Source organism: Carassius gibelio, chromosome A23 (genome assembly GCF_023724105.1).
Source record: "Carassius gibelio isolate Cgi1373 ecotype wild population from Czech Republic chromosome A23, carGib1.2-hapl.c, whole genome shotgun sequence".
NCBI classification, from domain to species: domain Eukaryota; kingdom Metazoa; phylum Chordata; class Actinopteri; order Cypriniformes; family Cyprinidae; genus Carassius; species Carassius gibelio.
Window position 1 is genome coordinate 16,379,328 of NC_068393.1, and position 15,694 is coordinate 16,395,021.

General features: G+C 38.7%; 2 protein-coding genes and 1 long non-coding RNA gene across 5 annotated transcripts; 1 reads left to right on the forward strand and 2 right to left on the reverse strand.

The window, feature by feature from the left end:
- Positions 1-600: 600 nt before the first annotated feature.
- LOC127944885 (zinc finger protein Eos-like) lies at positions 601-10,805 on the reverse strand. 3 transcript variants are annotated; one of them, XM_052541289.1, is made up of 8 exons: positions 10,599-10,805; positions 8,420-8,474; positions 7,997-8,101; positions 7,531-7,836; positions 7,235-7,402; positions 6,236-6,388; positions 4,988-5,119; positions 601-4,263 (listed from the first exon to the last, which is right to left on the reverse strand). In XM_052541289.1, exons 1-8 carry the CDS (start codon positions 10,800-10,802, stop codon positions 3,467-3,469), a joined length of 1,920 nt encoding a protein of 639 aa, XP_052397249.1. In that variant the 5' UTR covers positions 10,803-10,805; the 3' UTR covers positions 601-3,466. The 3 variants fall into 3 exon arrangements, with proteins under 3 accessions (XP_052397249.1, XP_052397248.1, XP_052397251.1); XM_052541288.1 differs by having other exon boundaries at positions 7,235-7,417; XM_052541291.1 differs by lacking the exon at positions 10,599-10,805 and adding an exon at positions 10,344-10,480 and having other exon boundaries at positions 7,235-7,417.
- LOC127944887 (uncharacterized) lies at positions 10,132-12,272 on the forward strand. The gene is made up of 3 exons (XR_008150469.1): positions 10,132-10,581; positions 10,663-10,809; positions 11,759-12,272. It is a non-coding gene; the product is annotated as an uncharacterized LOC127944887 (long non-coding RNA).
- Positions 12,271-14,455, reverse strand: LOC127944886 (dnaJ homolog subfamily C member 22). Its single transcript, XM_052541292.1, has 4 exons — positions 14,270-14,455; positions 13,245-13,811; positions 12,721-13,013; positions 12,271-12,584 (listed from the first exon to the last, which is right to left on the reverse strand). The coding sequence occupies exons 2-4, from the start codon at positions 13,783-13,785 to the stop codon at positions 12,402-12,404; spliced, it is 1,017 nt and encodes a 338-aa protein (XP_052397252.1). The 5' UTR covers positions 13,786-13,811; positions 14,270-14,455; the 3' UTR covers positions 12,271-12,401.
- Between the last annotated feature and the right edge of the window lie 1,239 nt (positions 14,456-15,694).

The window sequence follows — 15,694 nt, forward strand, 5'->3', positions numbered from 1 at the left end:
TTTGTTTTACAAATAAAATCTTTTATATTTTTACTTCAAATAAGATGCATTATGTACTAGTAGTAAATAAAAATGAAACCCTATTAGTATCATCATTAACAAAAACTATTAACAACTGGAATAAAATATAAATATTAGATGAAAAGCTTGAACCAAAATTAAAACCGAAATAGAAAATAAAGTTAAATAGTAAAACTGAAAAACTAATAGACTCAATTTTTTTAATGAAAATATAAAAAACATTAAAAATACTAATAAATACGATAACAGAATATTAATAATAGTGAAATATCTGCAATTACGTTGGCACAACTGATAAAATAATTATTAGAACAGTAATTTATAATACATGCTAGAACTTTTTTTAAGTCATGGCTCTGTCCTTATTTTAACCAACTGCATGGAATATTTGTTAATTTCAAAATTAATCTGACACAGCAAAACTATTTAAGTGCACTACATAAGTCACCTTATATGTCCACCTTCCCTTTAACATACTGAACAATACAATCAACAGAATACTAAACATAAAATACACAAAATTAGACATAAATTAGGCAAACTAGAGAACAAGTGTTTACAGTTGTAAACGGACAGAAGTTACAACAAATATTACTTTATTGGACATGAAAAATTACTTCAACTTAAAGTTGGGTTACACTCCTTAAAAACAAGATCAAATAAACAATACCTCTTGAAACCAACACACCTTTTATAGAACATGAGGCAGTTTTTTATATTCTAACAAATTTGAGGTAAAGAGTTTTTCTTTGTCATATACATTTTTTTTTCTCACAAAATATTTAAAAACATTGAACCCAGGGATAAAACCCAAGAATGACAGAGAGTCTGATCCCTGCCTCCCCGAAAATGCTAGGTCTCTCTTTCTCAGTTGCTGCTCATTATGGTTGCTTCACAGTTCATTTAAAAATATTGAGCTCCTCACACCTTGGGGATAAGAAATATGAAATGGTGCAGAAAAGAGCTGGGTTTGGTTTAGACGAAATAGGGAAAATTGCAGCCAGTATTTCACAAGCAGAACAGTTGCAGAACCCCAGCAAACAAACGAGTACACATGCAAGCTCCCCCATTCACACACGCAGTAGAATTCATTAAATAATTTCTTTTTGACCATTAAGTGCATTGTGTCATATATGGTTTTTGCCATAATTTCAAGTAAATAAATTTATGTCTGCAGTAAAGTCTATGAAGGGTGCAAAGTCCTTAACTAACCTTTGTAAATACTGGATTTGGTCTAACTTCTTTGATCCATTCATACCATTCATGTACTCCGTAGGCTTGCACCGGAGTGAATTCAAGCATACGCATTAAGAGGCCTACAAACATTGTAAAAGTAACCGTAAGATGTAGGGTCAGTGGATTACACATAAGCAAGTATAGGAAACAGCTGACCGCCTCCAAGGTCAAGTGATACACACATGCCACAACATCCAAGTACCCTTAACCACAGCCCACGTCACATAAAGGTGATAAAATGTACAAGCAATCAAACGAAACAAATCTTCGAGAATCTTCAAAATTCACTCATTGGTGCTTTCGTTTTGTCTCAGTTTGTGCAAGTGAGATCCACTGATAAAACAGGCCATGATATATCTTGGCAGGACGGTACGTACCTCTACGACAACATTTCAGTTCTCTCCTTCAAAATCGAGCAGCGGTTCGTTCGTACTCAGCGGGGATCGAGAGTACCGTATGCATGAACTCAGGACACGACCACACAGGACAAGCGTACAGAATACAAGTCCAATATCGAGGGCAGAAGTCACACAAACATCCAAGCACCGAATTTTACAACACGAGGAGAAAATGTTCAGTTCTGAATCCTTAAATGACCGCGACCCCTTTTATTATTAGGAAAATAGCCTTTATAGAATTGTTTTTAAAAACACCACACTGTTCATCTGGTCTTTATAACCAATGTGTTCGCGTATCAAATTGTTTCTTGTTTTCTCTAAATAGCATTTTTTATCAGAAATCAGTGCAATAGAGCAATTTTAGAAAAAAAGGATTATGTTTCAAAGCTCAGTTACCAGCCAATACTGTGCCTCCCCTCCTAAAGCCTATGAATAAAATCCCCCTCCCACCCCCGTGCCGCCACGTCTGTCCGAAACCCTCCCAACAGCCCCAGCAAAACACTCACATTTAAGCAGAATTAGAAAAAGTGCAATCCTCCTTTTGAGGTAACAACCCTTCCCCTTCACTCGTCATCAAAATCTCGGAATGCGACATGGGTCTGCGTTTGGTCTGCATCAGAACGTTAAGACCCCCCCCCCCCACATCTAAAAAACATAATGTGGCCCACTGTGATCGCAGCATAACCAAGGATGGATGGCAGGGACTTTGTACTACAAAAATGCTTTAAAAAAAAAAACTCTTTATCATCATTTAAGTGAGGTCGAGATAAAGTTTGAAATGACAATCAAGATCTGAGGCACGAGGAAACCAAGTGTTTTTTGTTTTTTTTTCTCTCTTCAGGGCAGAGGTTGTAGACTCAAAAACTAAGGCAAATGTTTCAAGTTCATTTCCTTTCTCAAGTAAAACATCAACATACATTTTAGAAAGAAATAAAATTACCCGAGCCATAGCTTAAGCCCAATCCTATATGACCCAAGAGTGCCGTATCATCTCAGTTTTAAAGTTCCCCGAATTCAAGCTGCACTGTATCTACTGAATCGTCCAGCATTAAAAACCATGTGCAATTCGACAACTAGCTTGTACAGGGTTCATATAAAGCAACGATTAAGGCAATATGTGTCTGTGCTCCTTATATGGCTAACATACCAATACTCCAGCCTCAGTTTTGCAATTCACGCTGCTTGCTCTCCATTCCCTCTCTGTCAGCAATGTCCTCCCTGAGTCGCCTAATTTCAACAGTCCCACCGAGGTATCCTAAAAGAGCACAATGTTTGCGTGAACACTCCTAGGCATAGATTTCTCTTGTTTAACAGGCTCAGAAATTTTGGAAAACCACTCTGGAAACAGTCCAGACTTTGGACGCCAAAGCAGTTCATTGTCTTTCTCTCTTCAAGAGGCAGACTCTATGTAAACGCCACCGAACAGATGAGTATAGACCTAATCTCACACCTCCAATTTCTCTTCTCAACTGATAAAAATAAACCCCACGGAAGGAAGGCACTTCTAAAGCAAAACAGCTGCGTCTTGCGATGAATGACTTGGTATGGGAGTGCAATCGGAGGATGCGACTTGTCCCCCGTTTGAATCCTCTTGACATCCTCTAACACCGGATGCAATTGCACATCTTATGTTCGTACCTAAGCGATTAGTCTTCGATGGTAAAATATGATTTCCGTTAACTATAAAAGCAGGTGATAATATGCCCCAATCTGGTGCAGACCAAACTAGACGCCATGACGCCATCTCAAAGCAGCATACAACTCTGTACATCTCCCCCCCAGTCTCGACTTCCGCCAACTACAAGCCCACCTCAGCCAACCTGGTGCTCTCCGCGCACAATGTGCGAGGAGAACTCGTAGCGGTCCTGGCTGCGGTGGCCACAGATGTTGCACTCGAAGGGCTGGCGGAAGCCGTGGCAGCCCATGTGGATGGTGAACATGACATGGTCCAGAAAGAAAATGCGACAGTGCTCGCAGCGGAAGGAGCGCACCGACCGCCCTTCCCCGTCCACCACCTGCATGGCTTCCCTCACTGGTGGTGAGCGTGGACTCGCCTTGGTCGGTAAACCCCCAGGGACCCTTTTCTCCCTGTCCCCTTCCATGTCTGTTTCTTTGGCGTGACTAGGACTGTGCCGCTCTCGCCCACGGTGGTTCAAGTTTCCCGGTGGCACCGAGGTGATGACGCACTGTTCCTCCGCCATGCTCTCAGTGTCTGTCGAATCTTGGTAACCGTTGCTTGGCGAAGCGTTGTGGTTGCGGGCGGAGGGCGCATCTTCATGACCCTCGCCAGCCTCCCTCCCGGCCAGGCCCATGGAGATGCCCCCTGCACAGTTTAGACGCTGCCCAAGAGGAGTTATGTGAGGGTATACGGAGCTGATGACTGGGGTGAACTCTGAGAGGCAGGCGGAGTGGGGAGGCATACGCAGGGAGTGGGAAGGATCCATATCATTGCTGCCTCCTCTCTGTGCCCGCAGGAAACGTCCTCCCATGCCTGCTAAAGCAGTGGTGTCACCCTCGGGGTGCGAAAGCAACATGTCCCCTTCTTTCTCAGGATTGGGGTCAAGTTCATAAGGTGCTTCGGCTATATTCAGTCGCATGTGCTTTTCACCTAGAAAATCAAGGAGCGTCATTGGTCTTCAGTAACCACTTGATTGCACTGAAATAACCAAAGCAATAACCAATAACATTTTTATAACATTCTTTTTCAAAATTTAATTCATTGCAGCAAAATTTTAAAACCTTAACTGAGAAAACGGAGCAAATTAGAAGATATAGATAAATATATATATATACATACACACACACACACACTACTGTTGAAAATTTTGGAGTACAGTAATATTTTTTTAAAGAAATTAATGTGATATTACAGACATTTACACTGGAGAATTGGCTGGGGAAAAGTCAGCTATGCTAACACCAAAATACATTACAAAAAAAAATAATAATCTGTTTTGATCAAATAAATGCAGCCTTTGCATCCACATTTATCTACATGTTGCTATATTAACAATCAGTCAGTAATTAGATGGAATTAAGTTTCACTAACCTTACAAATTTGCATGTTTAACAATTGAAAAATGTACAAAGAGAGCTCATTTTGAGTGCTCAGCTCATTTTGAGTCAGACATAATAACATATGATTCACAGAAAAAGCCATCCAAACCAAAACATTGATTTGTTTTTGGCAAATCATGATTTGGCCCTTGATTCAGACAGATTTGTTCATAAATTTTCATAAACATGTTTTCTGTTGTGTAAAGTCTGTAAACAATTCACTAACTCACTAACTTTTCACCCGGAATGGGAGAGCAGAAACGAAATGGTCATACCCAGAAACTTCTGGGGTGTAGATCTCTTCCTCTTGGTGATGCTATTGGTCAGCCGGTCAATGAAAGTCATCTTCTCTGAGGAGGACTGGATCAGGGGTTCAGACATCATCTCCACATTATGGGACTCTTCACCTGAACATAATACCAATGTAGAAGCATGTTTATAATAGAATAATATTCAAAATGGTGTTTGCCAATACCAGTGCAATTTCACACCATTTTTGATTCCACAGCAATTATTTATATGGTATTGAATATACGCTACAGTTCAGATGTTTTGGGGTCTGTTTTTGGAAGAAATCTCTCACAAGGGCTGCACTTATTTGATCAAAATTACAGTAAAATCAGTACTACAGTGAAATTCAAGAGTTTCTATTTTACTAATAATATGTTTATATGTTTATTATTCCTGTGATGAAGTTTCCTCATCATCACTCCAGTTATCAGTCATTCTAATATCCTGATTGGTTGCTCATAAATACTTTCCTATTATCATAAATGTTGAAAACATTCCTGGAACAATGCTGCTTAGTATTTCTGTAGAAACCGCATTCAATTTCTCCAGGGTTCCTTTGCAAACATTTATTTAAAATAGAAACCTTTTAAAACATTACAGATGTCTTTACTGTTACTTTTGATTAATTCAATCTGTCCTTAAGAAAAATTGCACTGACCACAAACTTTTAAACAGCAGCGTAGACCTTTATTAAAAAAAAAAACTACTCCTTTATTTAAAAATCTAAATACACAGTCCAATGTAAAATAAATGACTTAAGAGCAGAGCATTAACTGTATGATTATTAATGAACTTACAATACATTAATATTGATTTAACACAGCAGCTCTGTTTTTCAAATAAGAATAAAAAAGCATATCATCAACAAAAGAGACAGGTATAAGCTACATTTGAACTCATACTGCAAGCCCTACAGCACAGTGATATTTTACACATAACCACCTGTTTATATTCTCAGTGTTTACAATTATACCTCTCCAAAGCATGTATTTTAATCACGAAGTGCTTTGGACCGTTCATGCACGCCGCTACATCACCAGCTGTGATCTTCACAGAGCATGAATGCAATAACACTGGAGAGCTTTCAAAAGCAGCCGCCTGTCAGACAGCACTTGAGTAGTGAATACCACTGATGCTCCAGAAAGAATGAGATCATGCATTTTAACATCTTGGTGCCAAAGCACTGCTAGTTCTGACCTCCCTTGCATAAGGGTGAGTAAATATGGTATTACCGTGTGCAGGCTGGGTGTTGTGAGCAGGCTGGTGGTCCAGACTCTGTAGGTAGCTGTGACAGCGCTCACGATGCTCCTCCAGGGTGTTCTGCTGCTTGTAGCTGCGGCCACAGTAACTGCACTTGTAGGGCTTCCCTACTGTAGGGGAGGACACTGAAATAACAGAGAACATGAAAGCATTTCACACAGCTTTGCAGGTGTTCTGGAAACAAGAACATTACTAATACAGTATTGATGTTGTGGCTAATAAAAGATGCTACCCACTTAGAATAATGATTATTTTTTATATAAATTGCAATATAGAAATGTTAATATAATAGAATAATTTTTCCAATATGATTATTAAGAATGAATAATGAATAATGTAATGACTTATACAGGATTTATCAGACCACAGAATTTCCCTTGTCACAATTTCCCCAAAAACGAAATGACACGCTGCTCATCTATGACGTTTGTAGAAAAGGAAAACCTACAGACCGCATCTGTCCGTTCAGGTTTAGAGACGTGCGTCATTTCGGAGAAATTCATTACTAAAGTCATTTCTCTGAATATCTGCATTCTCATTCAAAGGACCTTAGGCACTACAGGTAAATGCTCTTCATCATTCAAAAACACAAGCAGGATATCCTGTTTTCATAATACTCTAAATGTCATACTAGACCGCTGAATTTTGTTGTCTTTTACTAAAACTTGATTACATAACCAATGGATGAGGTCTTATTTACCCGTATTAGTCTGCTCGCACAACCATAAGTATTCAAACAGGTTTAAAAGGAAGTTTGGCAAAGTTCTAGGCAGCAAAATAATCACCACTTGCATTAAAGGAGAAACAGGTTAAAATGACCTTGACTACATTAATTTCTGCTCCGTGGCAAATCGAAAGGCTTTTTCCATCCCACACACTTTTCCATCCATTTATTTTCCAGCCGCAAAGTTCTCTTTCCTTCCTTCTCTTTATTTCTCGCAAATGGCCTCTCTCAAACCACAAAGGCTCACCGGAGTGGGTGCGGAGGTGTCCTGTCAGGGCGTCACGGCGGCGACAGGCGTAGTTACAAAAGGGACATTTGAAGGGCTTCTCGCCAGAGTGGAGCTTGATGTGACGCAGCAAGTTGCCCTTCTGAGTGAAGGAGGCCCCACACTGGTTACACTGGAATGGCCGCTCACCTACAGAGACCAAGACTACCAGTTTTCCCACCGGCCCAAAAAAACAGCAGCACATATCTTCAAGCTGGCATTTTTTAAAAGAGTTTGAACTTTTTTTTTTTGCTGAGAGTAAGTTAGGAAACACTTACCTGTATGGCTGCGCTTGTGCACCATTAGAACATTGGGTCCGATGCAAATCATCCCACATATATCACATTTAAGTTTCCCATTGGGCAGCCGAATGGGACCCGGGGATGCGGACTCAGAGCTGGCCATCTCCCCGCAGCCGCTCCCAGACTGCCCTCGTGTACCTCCGACTATCTCCACACCACCATCTTCTGCCAACTCACCCTTTTCATCTTTCCATCTTTCATCCTTCTCCCCAACTCTCCTTTCCGCCAGTGGAGCACCACCTGCCTCCTCGTCACTATACAGCTCCACCTTGATGGAGTTAGCTGGGAATGGAGAGAAAGTTGTAAATTTATTCACTAGCAAAATGCGTTCATCCATTACAGAGTATAAATAATCAGGAATCAGTGTGTGGCAGTAAAATGAATGGCAAATGCAGAAATTATTCAAAATGTAAAAGTGAGTTTAATGGACAGAAATACTGACCACTGAGTGAGCGGCTGGGTGAGGACTGTTGACTGTTTGGTGTGCTCACAGTGGGTCCTCTGACCCCTGCAAAAAACTCCCGCTCTGTTGAAGAATCTCCACTACCTGAAAACATTGAAACAGTCATGTACAAAGGGGGTCCAAATAATCCCCAAATAATAATTTTTTTTTTTTTTTACATTTAAATCAAATGTCCCACTATAAATTATATCAGTTTGACAATTTGAGTGAAAAGTTGAACTGAAAAAAAAAAAAAACATTTTTTTTTTTTTTGAATGTCTTAGTATTATTATACATTTTTTTAATTACATTTTTTTATTCCCAGATTTTAATGTGGACATGGACATTGAAACCCACTATATTTAGCTACATGCACGTGTATGAGAAAAAACTAAAGAATAAGACCTGATAAAGGCACCTTACCTGACATGTACGAACGGCCATTGCAATCGTCAGCATTCATCATCACACCAGGTGCCTGTACCGAGAAATCAAACAAAAAATATTACTCAATAAGGCATAAAACTTACACATATTACAAAAAAACAACTTACAATTTGAAGCACATTTTTAAGAATCCTAAGTGCATGCATTGATACATTATACAATAATACAGTGCACACAAAGAACGCTAAAATGTTTATCTTTGGCTCTTCTGATTTCAACTGAAAAAATAAACTGGTTCACTTGCAGTTCGTTATTTCTCCCTTTCCTGTGTGGTTGCACGGTTCGAGTAGCTGAATAATTTATATGCACACACTGGTCAAGATCTCATTTCTAGTTCAACAGCTGAATTGAGTGTCCAATCTATAGAATTCTAGGCTTAAATGGAAAGCGTAGTGTGCAAGAAACTACCCTCCCTTTAGACTGTGACCTATCAGAACACAGGCTGACATCTAAAGCAACCATGATACTAAGGCAAATGCAGGGGTTGTTATGATTTGCAATTACTCAGAAATTTCCACATATTTTCTGTCGCCTTTGGTACTGGAAACAAATGCAACACTTTTGGTAACAAAATAAACGTTTGTGTTTATAAAAATAACTATTTGACACATCTGCCATCAAAAAAGGATTGTAATTTTAAGACTTTAAAGCTTTTAATCTTTGGCATTCAGCATGTTGTGCAGCATATATATATAAAAAATTCTGGATATCTATAAATAAAATTTATTTGACCCCAAAATATTTAATATTTTCTCAAATATAGACCCTCACCCGTACTGTACTTTATGATTGTAAATAGTTGGGCTAAAGACCACCTGCAGTAAAAGCTCCCTTGGATGTAATATTTTATACCAAATAACAACACAAAAAAAAGAAAGAAAAAAAAAACACCATGGCACTTTCCTTAACATTTCCAGTATGTGGCATAAGTGGGAATGAATGTATTTGTTGAAATCAGCATGCAAAATAGACTAATTTTGTCTGCTCCAGTCATAACATAGAATTATGAAACACATAAACTAGAGAAAAAGACACACCATACATTAACTAACAGCAAAATAATATACAAGCAAGGTGTTTTAAAAGACAAAGAAACCCTAAAAGTGACTGAAATAAATATGAAAGTGACACTTTTGTCTCACACTGTGACCTAAACATTTTGTTTGACACATGACAATTATTTAGTTTAAAATATTGATTTTTTCCCCCCATTGTAATAGTATTTGGGACCAAATAAAAAAAAAAAATAATAATTTGAATCTCTAGTATCACAACTGAATTATTATTATTATTAATTTTTTTGGGGGGGAGGGGGGGGGGGGGGGGTCAAAACTGACCTAAGGATCACAGGAAGATAAAGTTTAGATATTATAAACAGCAGGTGTAGGCTCTAGACAGTTGCTATTAGACGACAAACGGCATTGGGTACTTTTTCATTCTTTTAAACCTAGAATAAATATGGGCTCTTAAAGACTATTATCTTATATCCGCTTCATATTTATAAAGATTTAATAACATATGAGCTAACAACAAACAGGCCTTCAGAAATGTAATACGTCTTTGCATCGCCTAAGACCGAAAACAGACAGCTCCAACAGACAAGTCTCATGAATTCACAGTGCTGTCACTGAGTCTAATTGCCGCATTAATCCAAACAGCCCCTGTCTGTCAGCAATCACACCACAAAACAACGCCTGACGACGAGAACATGACTGTCGTACACGAGACTTGTGTGTTTAGTAACTTTCCTGCACCGTCGTGCTGCAGAGGAGGACTGACAGACCGCACGCAGAATCATGTCAATCCTGTCTAAGAGCAGCACTAGCTAGCAGCCGCTGCTAACCAGCTAACGAGACGTGACAGCTCACAATAAGCCAAAGACAGTGCTGAACTAACTCACAAACGAAAGAACTAGCGTTGCTGACAACGCAATCCAATCGGCAGCCTCCGGTCGTGAAATACAGTCGATCTTTAGACGTGACAAACTAAGGCGGAATTTTGTTTCCTGAGAGCCCGCTCGCGTTGCTATGGCACCCAGTACTCGCCAGATGCGTCTAGCCGTGTAAACCCTCCCAATCCGAGCAGAGTTACCTGATCTAATGTTACTTTCTCTGAATAACCGGTAGCGATTTTGCACGGTGAGTATTTTTCTTACCTGACGATCGACTGTGATTGCAATATTTATACAGCAGAAGCGCCGTTTGTTTTCTCTGGCGAAGGCAACATCTCCGGGATCTTTTACCTGAAACCCCAAACAACTTCCGGGCCCATGCTGGGATACAGGCCCGAGTAACCTATAACCGAAAACCGCCTCGCAAATCCACGATTGCGAGAGATTATCGAATGCATCGATCCTCATGCTACAGGTTAGCAAACAAAAAGCTAACGCCACCTTTTATTATTATTATATTATTATTTATTTTCGACGGTAGTGTGTCAGTAAAAGTGACCGTATAATTTGGATAATTGAGACTAATGATATTACTAATTATATGCTGTTGTTATTATTTCAATGTCAGTAGTAGTGACATTTAAAAAACAAATCTTTCCTATGATTTATCTTAAGTAATAACTTTACGTTACTTCTTTCATTTAAGCAACTTAAAACACTTCACTCTAACAAACAGGTCAAATGTGTCTGTTTGTGAGAATCGTTGCATGTATTATTAGAACAAATCACACAGTATTGATATTATAAATTCTAAAACCATTAATCATTTTATTAGTGTGCAAATAAAAAATAAAAAAATCCTAAATTAAAGCAACACTTTATCATTTCCATATGTAAGGTAACAGGCCTAATATTTGTTTAGTTTTGGGGATTTTGTTGAATTAAAAAATGTGACAGAAATGATAGGCAACATTCACGAAATTCTAAATTCTAAAACCATCAATAATTTAATTAGAGTGCGTATTATTATCATTAATAATATTATCATTATTGTAGTAGTTTTTGATGTTATGTAGGCCTGTCCTACAGTAACATGCATATAGTTTCACGTTCATTTATTTATATTCTTGGCTATGATACCTGCATTGCAGAGTAATATAATACTCTGTTTTGATTTTACAGAGTCATACTAATTCAAACTAGTAAATATATAGCAAATATACCTAAATTTAGAATTTACTCATATCCTAGGTTCATCAACAATTATATCACCATCGGTCAAAAATCTTGGTGTAATATTTGATGACTAGCTAACTTTCAAGGACCAAATTGCAAAAACTGCTCAATCTTGCAGGTTTGCATTGCATAACATCAGAAAGGTCAGGCCCTTGCTGACAGAGCTTGCTGTTCAACTTCTTGTCTAGGTCATTGTCCTTTCTTGGCTGGACTACTGCAGTGCTCTTCTGACTGGATTTCCATCATTCCTCTGCAAATGATTCAGAATGCAGCAGCATGTCTGATCTTCAACAAGCCCAGAAGGGCCCACGTCACACCTCTCTTTATCTCCTTGTACTGGCTACCATTGCAGCTCGCATAAAGTTCAAGTCATTGATGCTTGCAAATAGAACAGCCACAGGCTCAGCAACCTCCTACATCAACGCACTCTTACTAATCTACATCCATTCCAGAAGCCTGAGATCTACAATAATCTTTTAATTTTGTCATTAATATATACATTTTGTTAATTTTTTTTTCATTTTTTCCCTACAATAAATTGCTAATAATAATAATAGACCGTGAAGACCCCTTGGGGTCGCCAACTCCCTGTGGAAGAGTAGCAAAACAATTATTTTAATGTTACCACAAGATGGCAGAGAATCCTAAGTTGTCCTCCTCCAGGGAGAACTTCTCTAAATAAAAATGAGAAACCTTTTTTTTTATTTTATTAACGTTTATTACATCATATTGACTTTATCAAGACAAAAATATTCTTTTGTTCTCTCAAGTATGTAAAAATTAAATTTGTGACTTTTAAACAGTAACCTATGTGACTTCTTTCCAAGAAGATCATTTTCTCCTTTTTGTCTTATGTCTGTTCAGAAGTATTTCATATGCCTCCTGAATCTGAATAAACATCTGCTGTGCCTCTGCTTGCCGCTTGGGATTGTGGTCTGGATGCCACACTTTGACCAGTTCTTTATAGCTGCGAGTGACCTCCTCCAGAGAAGCTTCTTCTGACAGTGATAGCATCTGATTGTAAGAAAATATTAAAATGCATCCATTATAAAAAAAAAAAAATACATTATTTACCTTATTATATGTAAAAACACTGCAAAGTAAGACCTATAAATATTCAGTTGACCACTTGAAACTGTATTGAACTCACCTTCAGAGCCTCCATTTCTTTTTTACTATACTCATTAAGAATTATTTCTAGCATCTTCCTCCAGGTTTCCTCGTAGAAACCTCCTCCTGTCAGGCCACATAGCAGACGATATGGCAACAGCAAAAAATACTCTAGGAGTCCTTTGAGCCATGGAATGAACCAGAAGAAATCAAGCAGTGCCGCTATACAGTCCGATATGTAGTATAATGTGGCAGTGGTGTTGTGGAAAACACAGTATCCCAGCGGAGCAGAAAAAGCCAGCACACATAAACTCAGACGAAACAGACGGGGCCCTTGGGAAGATTAACACAAACTGGCTTAATTAAACAGTCTCGCACATGTACATTATGCATAAATAACTTTTTTTGCGCCAACATTTTGAGAACCAAGTAGAAACCAAATAATTTATAGAACTTTACTGCAAGAACGTTTCAAAGAACTTTGCCAAAGTGTTAGTCAAAGTTCTTGGAACATTCACTATGGGTTGATATGCAAAAAATGTGTATATGTAAAGTGCATCTCACCAAGTGGCTCTGGCCTCTGAGGTCTGAACGTGCTGTGCTGCGCAGCGGTAACACTGCCAGCTATGCTGATGGGCAGAGGAGAGAGGTTGCTGCCATAGAAGATGGATGATGTGATGATGCACATAATGAGGGTCTTCTGAAGGTCAGAGGTCTGCTGGCCCACAGAGGACACCAGCTGAATACCTGTAGCTACGCTCAGTGGCAGCACTAGGAAGTAGAAGAAGCTAAGAGAACTGAGACTTATTAAAGCCACAGAGCCGAAGTAAATACCAACACAAATCTGACCGGCAAACCGAATCAGGCCCACAGGTGGTGGTGGATTGGCTTGTGGACGTCTAACGGGGGCTCTCTCTGCTGCATGGTTGGCCTCGTTCACATAAGATGGGATACGGAAGAAGTCTCTTGCCCAGCCAATGCCAAAACCTCCAAAAGTTAGTATCCAAAGAAGAGCATGGCTGTCTCTGCCAAGATAAATGTGATGAAAGCCAAGTGGGCCACCCATTGCCCACAAGGCATATGTGATCATGACCTTTTTAGCCATAAGGTCATTCTAGCTGCACGCAGGAGCTTGAAAAAAAAAGTCAATAATTTTCAAGTTTAGCCAATAACACGAGTAGGAAAAGTGCTTAATAATAAAGTGTAAGAACAAGCATTTTATGTGAATCTCATGCAGTTTTTAAATAAATAGTTCACCCAAAGAGAACAATTTCACCTGCTTCTCATGTAAATCTATCTTATAGGACTATATAGCATGAAATATTGCTTTATTTATTGCTTTTATGGTGCTTTTTCCTTTAGGAGCTTGATAGCATTGGTTAGCATTTACTGTATGAACAAGAAAAGCACTTTTTGGGTATATATTTTCTCCTTTGGTGAAATAAAGTCATACAGGTTTGGAATAACATGAGGATGAGTAAATAATGACATAATTTTTATGCTTTTGATAATCTCTCTTTTCACTCTCCCATATCACCCATATCACTGGCTTTCAAGTTATAAAATCACACAGCTCACTGTTCTCTTACCTGCTGGAACTGAGAGATCAAGCTTCATTCAAATACCAGATTGTTTTAGAAGACTCCTATAACATGATAGTCATTAAAAAATGTAAGAATGCATCCAACAGATCACAGCATAATCGTTTTTAAATTGAAATCATTCACTTTCAGAAAACTATAACCTATGGACTTCCGTGTTTGCATCAGTATGGACTTTGGTTTGATGAAGACACAGTTGTAAAGAGCAAACGTTAATACCCCATATCTGTGAGCACTTTTCAGACATGGAACATTAAACATTTACTAAAATGCACTAGACTTCTTAAATATGTTTTTAGTAGTCAAGTCACCTTTATTTATGTAGCGCTTTTAACAATACAGGTTGTAAAAAAGCAGATGAACAGCATTAAATAGGAAAATAGTGTGTCAATAGAGCAAAATAAAAAAAAAACAGTTAATCTTCGAATTCAGTGATATCATCATCCTGCTCAGTTCAGTTTAAATAGTATCTTTGCAATCAAGTCGACAAAATTGTTGGAAATTAAGTGTCCCCAACAAACCAAGCCAGAGGCGACAGCGGCAAGGAACCAAAACTCCATCGGTGACAGAATATAGAAAAAAACCTTGGGAGAAACCAGGCTCAGTCGGGGGGCCAGTTCTCCTCTGTCCAGACGAAACCAGCAGTTCAGTTCCACGCTGCAGCAAAGTCAGATTGTGCAGAAGAATCATCTGTTTCCTGTGGTCTTGTCCTGATGGCTGTCTAGGTCTAGGAGACAAGGTCTTGCCTGTTTGTCTGTATCTTGGGCTCATCTAGTTGTCCTGGTCTCCGATGACATTCAGGGCTGTAGAGGTCCTCTCTAGGTGCTGATCCACCATCTGGGCTGGATCGGGGTGACTGCAGTGACCATCTGATCTGGATACAGACTGGTTCTGGTGGCTACAGTGACATTTTAATATCCTAATTATTATCAAATTGCCAGAGTTTTGAGAATGCAACGGATGTGGAGGACTATAGTGCAATAAGAGCTTGTTCAAATACTAAGTTGCTAAACCATTCAGGGCTTTATAAGTAATAAGCAAGATTTTTAAATCTATACAATGTTTGATTGGGAGTCAGTGCAGTGTTTACATAACCAGGCTAATATGGTCATACTTCCTGGTTCTATTAAGAACTCTGCTGCATTTTGGATCAGTGTGAGTTTGTTTATTAAGCGTGCAGAATAACCACCCAATAAAGCATTACAATAATCTAACCTTGAGGTCATGAAGGCATGAATTAAAATTTCTGCATTTGACATTACGAGCATAGGTCATAATTTAGATAAATTTTTGAGATGGAAAAATACAGTTTTACAAATGTTAGAAATTTGGTTTTCAAAGGAAAGATTGCTATCAAATGGCACACCTAGGTTCCTAACTGATGATGAAGAATTGACAGCGCAGCCGTCAAGT

Bases quoted from the DNA above. Each gene is read 5' to 3' on its own strand.
- LOC127944885 (XM_052541288.1), bottom strand. From the start codon at position 10,802: ATGAGGATCGATGCATTCGATAATCTCTCGCAATCGTGGATTTGCGAG. The intron at 8,102-8,419 runs GTAAGGTGCCTT...CAATGTTTTCAG, and splicing joins TGGCCGTTCGTACATGTCAG to GTAGTGGAGATTCTTCAACA. The intron at 6,389-7,234 runs GTGAGCCTTTGT...CTGTTATTTCAG, and splicing joins ACACCTCCGCACCCACTCCG to TGTCCTCCCCTACAGTAGGG.
- LOC127944886 (XM_052541292.1), bottom strand. From the start codon at position 13,785: ATGGCTAAAAAGGTCATGATCACATATGCCTTGTGGGCAATGGGTGGC. The intron at 13,014-13,244 runs GTGAGATGCACT...AATCTTCCCAAG, and splicing joins TCAGAGGCCAGAGCCACTTG to GGCCCCGTCTGTTTCGTCTG. The intron at 12,585-12,720 runs GTGAGTTCAATA...TCTTACAATCAG, and splicing joins AAGAAATGGAGGCTCTGAAG to ATGCTATCACTGTCAGAAGA.